The 5,164-nt window shown below is 44.1% G+C and overlaps 1 protein-coding gene across 1 annotated transcript; it reads left to right on the top strand.

Moving 5' to 3' along the window:
* The first annotated feature begins 334 nt into the window (after positions 1 to 334).
* On the top strand, positions 335 to 4,922 carry PPP1R3C (protein phosphatase 1 regulatory subunit 3C). Its single transcript, XM_017670880.3, has 2 exons — positions 335 to 473; positions 2,482 to 4,922. Exons 1-2 carry the CDS (start codon positions 460 to 462, stop codon positions 3,419 to 3,421), a joined length of 954 nt encoding a protein of 317 aa, XP_017526369.1. The 5' UTR covers positions 335 to 459; the 3' UTR covers positions 3,422 to 4,922.
* Positions 4,923 to 5,164: the final 242 nt, after the last annotated feature.

Consider the following 5,164-nt stretch of genomic DNA (forward strand, 5'->3'; position numbering starts at 1 on the left):
TCAGATTCAACTGCTTACAGAAGCCTCAAAACGCAATAGGCATCTCCTCCCCTGCAGCCCCGCGGAGCTGGCGCCGGCCGGGGTGAGGTTTGCAGCTTTCTCTCCTGGCCTGCAGCCCCTGCCTGCCTTTCGCGCTTCCTCCATGCCCGCTCACCCCGGTTCGCGTTACGCGGCCCAGCTCAGCAGGTCCCGGAGTCCCTGCGCGGCCCCCGCGCTCACCACGGCCAGCGCCACGGCGGTCACGTTCCTCGGGAGAGGGCTCGCGCCCCAGCTGCTCGCTGATTGGTTGGGCCGGCGGGCCCGCCGCTCGGCGATTGGTCCCAGGGATTGTTTCACGTGGTCCGGGGCAGATAAGCGGCCTCTCCCGCACTGCACCCGCGCTTCGCCTCAGCCACCGCCCAGCGGAGACAGCGGGGAGGGGGTGCCGGCTCTCACGGTCCGCCGCCGCCGCTCTGCCTAATGAGCTGCACCAGGTAGGTTCACGGCAGGCTCTCCGCCCCCGAACCCGGGGAGCACGCCGCTGCGGGAGGGTGGGCTGCGTTTTCCTTCAGTCATTCATGCAGATGGAGACCCAAGGGGGGCAAGTTGACTGGCTGCTGAGTTGAATCTGGCCCTGGGGAGGCCTCGGAGGTGTGGAGATTTGCTCTGCGCTTATTTTGGTAATTAGCACCCTACACCAGAAACTCAACGTGAGTCAGCTTTAGTTCGGCTTCTCTCATGGATTCCGCCTATTATCTTTGGTCCTGCACAAACGTCCCGAGGACTTGGGCAGCTTAACTTGTGAGAACAGCACTCTGACATTGCTGGTTAGGTAGTTCAGCATAGGGGAAAATTACAGGATGAAGTTTGCATTTATTCGTCCTCCTTCTGTCTTCTTAATCACGCTTTGGCATAGCAAACTCAGTTACAGAGTTTGAGCAAATGATTTTTCAACTCTTGACCAGGACTTAAAATTCCAGGGACATCGCCAAATCCTAAAACTGTCTTTCTGTAAAGTGTAAAAAGTAAAAATACAAACGAAGGCACAAAACAAAACAAAAAAAACCCTGCCACTCCTCTAAACAGCTTCTCCAGACATAACTTAGCAGAAGACTTCTCCAAAATTTCTGCCTGTTAACTATTATTAGACTCACAAATATAGCTTTAGCATTCATTTGTTAGTTCTAAGTTTGTAGGTCTTCTAGAAAAATCCCAGGGCTAATAAAGTAAATTCTGTGAATGTTCTGGTATTATCCATTTTGTGTTAGTGACCATTTGCCTATGTGCTTAGAGCTGCTGAGAAGAGTTACTAAAACCAGCCTGAGATACATCATATATTGTATACACACACCTCTTATCTGGAAGGCTAGGGTAGGGGAAAAAAGCCTATAAGCTTGGCAGTATGCACTGAGGGCTAAAGGCCAGGGAAAAAACCTTAATGGAAACTTCTTGACTTAATGTTGCTGAGCATAGTTATCTTTACATTTTTAAATAGCTTTATTATCTTTCTAGTTATAAATGCCCAATGCCAAAACATTAGAAAATACCAAAAAGTACAAAGACAAAAATAGATCACCTATAATTCTATCACTCAGAGATAATTAACTTTTTGGTATATTTCCTATTAAGTTTTTTATATATAAGTTCATATATATAATAAAAACAGTCAATTTTTAGGTAGTCAGCTTTCTCCACTTAAATGTGGACTTGTCATGGATGTCTTTCTACATGAAGTATAGATTATGTAAAGGTTTTCTTTAAATTCATGAACTGCTGGCTTGCATTACAGTCAGTTACTTGTGAAAAAGAGGAAGAGCATGATAAAGTGCAAAGATAATCCTCAGACTTCAGTCTTTCCAGTCTTCTCACTCTCAGGACTGTTCCCTGAGAATTTTATTACTATTTTTTTTCTTTTCAAGTAGATTACCTTTCCAGAGAACTGTAATCAATTCAAGAGCAAAATTGGTAAAGCAGTCAGAAAGAGCACAGAGTCTGGGACCACAGTTCTAGAACCTTTCTGGACAAAAGAATCACCTGGGAAACTTTAAGAACACATCAACCTCCTTGTCCCCACCCTCGGAGGTTCTGCCTCAGCAGCTCTACATCCCAGGAATCTGCAATAAAGAAAAAGAAAACCAACTCCCTAGGCCATTGTGACCAGACAGGTTTGAAAACCACAGGCCCAGAACAGAGCAGATGGTTCTTAGAGCTGTATTAGAGATGATCACATCCAACCCTTTTGGTTCTCAGACAAGGAAACTGAGACCCTCAAGTGTTTTAAGCAGTTAACCCGTGGCCTTGTGGTTAGTCAAGGGTACAGCCAAGCATAGAATGCAGATCTGATAATCCAACACTATTTTCTTGTGCAACACGTGATAGTATCCCTCGTACTTTACTGTGTTGGCTATAATTTAGTCAGTACAAAAATAGTACATATATATTTGGGACTAGGGGAAGAGCATTCTGGATCTGGTAATAACTCCCCTTCTTTTTATATTCCAGAATGATCCAGGTTTTAGATCCACGGCCGTTGACAGGTTCAGTCATGCCAGTGGACGTGGCCATGAGGCTTTGCTTGGCTCATTCCCCACCTCTGAAGAGTTTCCTGGGCCCTTATGATGACTTCCAAAGAAGAAATTTTGTGAACAAATTAAAGCCTCTGAAGCCGTGCCTCAATATAAAACAGGAAGCCAAGTCACAGAACAACTGGAAGCGTTCACACAACCAAGCCAAGAAGCGGGTTGTGTTCGCTGACTCCAAGGGCCTCTCTCTCACTGCCATCCATGTCTTCTCAGACCTCCCAGAAGAACCATCGTGGGATCTCCAGTTTGACCTCTTGGACCTTAATGATATCTCCTCCAGCTTAAAACTCCATGAGGAGAAAAACTTGATTTTAGATTTCCCTCAGCCTTCAACTGATTACTTAAGTTTTCGCAGCCACTTTCAGAAGAACTTTGTTTGTCTGGAGAACTGCTCTTTACAAGAGCGAACAGTGACGGGGACTGTGAAAGTGAAAAATGTGAGCTTTGAGAAGAAGGTTCAGATCCGAATCACTTTTGATACTTGGAAAAGCTACACTGATATAGACTGTGTCTACATGAAGAATGTGTATGGTGGCTCAGATAGTGACACCTTCTCATTTGCCATTGACTTACCCTCTGTCATTCCAACTGAGGAGAAAATTGAGTTCTGCATTTCTTACCATACTAGTGGGCAGGTCTTCTGGGACAACAATGAGGGTCAGAATTATAGAATTGTCCATGCACAGTGGAAACCTGATGGAGTGCAGACACAGATGGCATCCCAGGACTGTGCATTCCACCGGTTGCCCCCCAAAACAGAGTTGGAGTCAACAATCTTTGGCAGTCCAAGGCTGGCCAGTGGGCTTTTCCCAGAATGGCAGAGCTGGGGGAGAATGGAGAACTTGGCCCCTTACCGATGATTAAGCAACCTAGTGGCTGGTCTTGGTCTATCTATCATATTGGCCATGCAATTCTAGGTCTATATTGCTCAATATTAGGAAGTCTTTGCTACTTTCCTCCAGTAGGTTTAGGTTTGAGCTTTGGAGACATGGCTACAAAAATGATAGCTACTTGAGAATTTAGTGTTGGGGTCTATACAATCATGCCCAGTTTTGCTTTGGAGAATCAAGTAACAGCCCGGAACCCTATTTTTAGAAAAGTGACTTTTCTCAGTGCCCTTTTTCCTTCTGTCTCAATTCACTAGCTTTCACATTGGGCAAGAGGGTTCGAGAAAGGATAGTGGATGGTGATGGAAAGCTGTGTTAGTGGTTTGAGGAATGTCTGGAAAGTGCACAGTAAGAGCTCCACAGCTCAGGTCAGAGTTGGAGTGGGAGGTCTGCTACTTAGCTCCTGGTGAGAAAATGTAAAGTTGTTTTGCACTTTTAAGTTGGTTTTACAAGTTTTCTCCTGGGGAAATAATTTGCAGAGGGGGAAGAAAGATCCATTCTATATATTCATGTGGAGAAAAGCCAAACAAACTTTAGGGATGTGGAGTGGTTTTGGGGAAACAACTCTGAGAGAATCAAGATTTGAAGTGAAACCTTTCTGTTCAAATGTCATGTATTTGGGCAAAGTTTAAGCAAATCTGGATTTAGATTCTTCATAATAGTCCTATTTATGATCCAGGCATCATGTGTGGATTCTCAGTCTAGAATGCTGCCTAACCAAAAAACCATGCCATCATCAGTGGTTACCAACTTGTAGGGGTCCTAAGTTATGTCAAAGATAGCTTTTAACAAGTGCCTTGATTAAACCAGAATGTTGTAGTTGCTCAACCCAAATATCTGAAGGGTCATCTGAAAATTCATGAGTGTCTGACCTCATAAGCAGGTCCACTCTGCATACTGGCATTCCTCCTGCAGTGCTGTTGTATCTTTGAGAGTGTTGTCAGTGTACACAACCTGCATCCTTCATATTGAAGGCGACTCATTTTTCTGCCACACTTTTTCGATGTGATGTTGAAAGCAAGGACTGACACTGATTCTCAATTTTGGAATCCAGTACCTTGTACATGAAAGTAGCAGTATATTTCTTGCCTATATTTGCTTGGTTTTAAGTCTTCCTACTAAGTCTTCAATTTCTTTGAAGTTAAAATTTTTTTTTAATAGGTGTGAATTGTTTTGGATGTGCTGTAATATACTTGTTTTGCAGTGTGCACAAATCCAGCTATAAGAGCTTAAGGACAGGAGCGCCTGCATGCTTGCTTCTGTCATTGTGCATGTCCACTGAGAGGTGTTCAGAGAATGCAGTTAATTTTAACACGTGTGATCTACCGTGCTGGGAAAGTACTATTGGAATAATGCTTCTGTTACTGTATTTAAGGTTTGGCCAGCACCCATGTTTTTCTACTCTAGATATTTCACTGTTCTGTAGGTATCCTTTATGAACTTCTCATTTTAAGAATAAAAGTGTTAGATATGAGATCTGAGTATGTTTTCTTTCTCAAAACCAGTTAGTCAAATAAGAAACCATCAACTGAGATTCTCCTGTTTTAAGAACAACTGAGGAAGGTTAGTTTGGACCTGGAATTGGATTCACATGAGGGTATTCATGTGGCCCCCAGGAAGTGAGCACACGTCATATCACCTGACCACTGGGGCTGTGACTTGAGCTGCTGTGACTGTCTCTCTGATTGTACCCTCTGTGCTTACCACTCATCACAG

The sequence above is a fragment of the Manis javanica genome, chromosome 7 (assembly GCF_040802235.1).
Source record: "Manis javanica isolate MJ-LG chromosome 7, MJ_LKY, whole genome shotgun sequence".
Classification (NCBI taxonomy): Eukaryota; Metazoa; Chordata; class Mammalia; order Pholidota; family Manidae; genus Manis; species Manis javanica.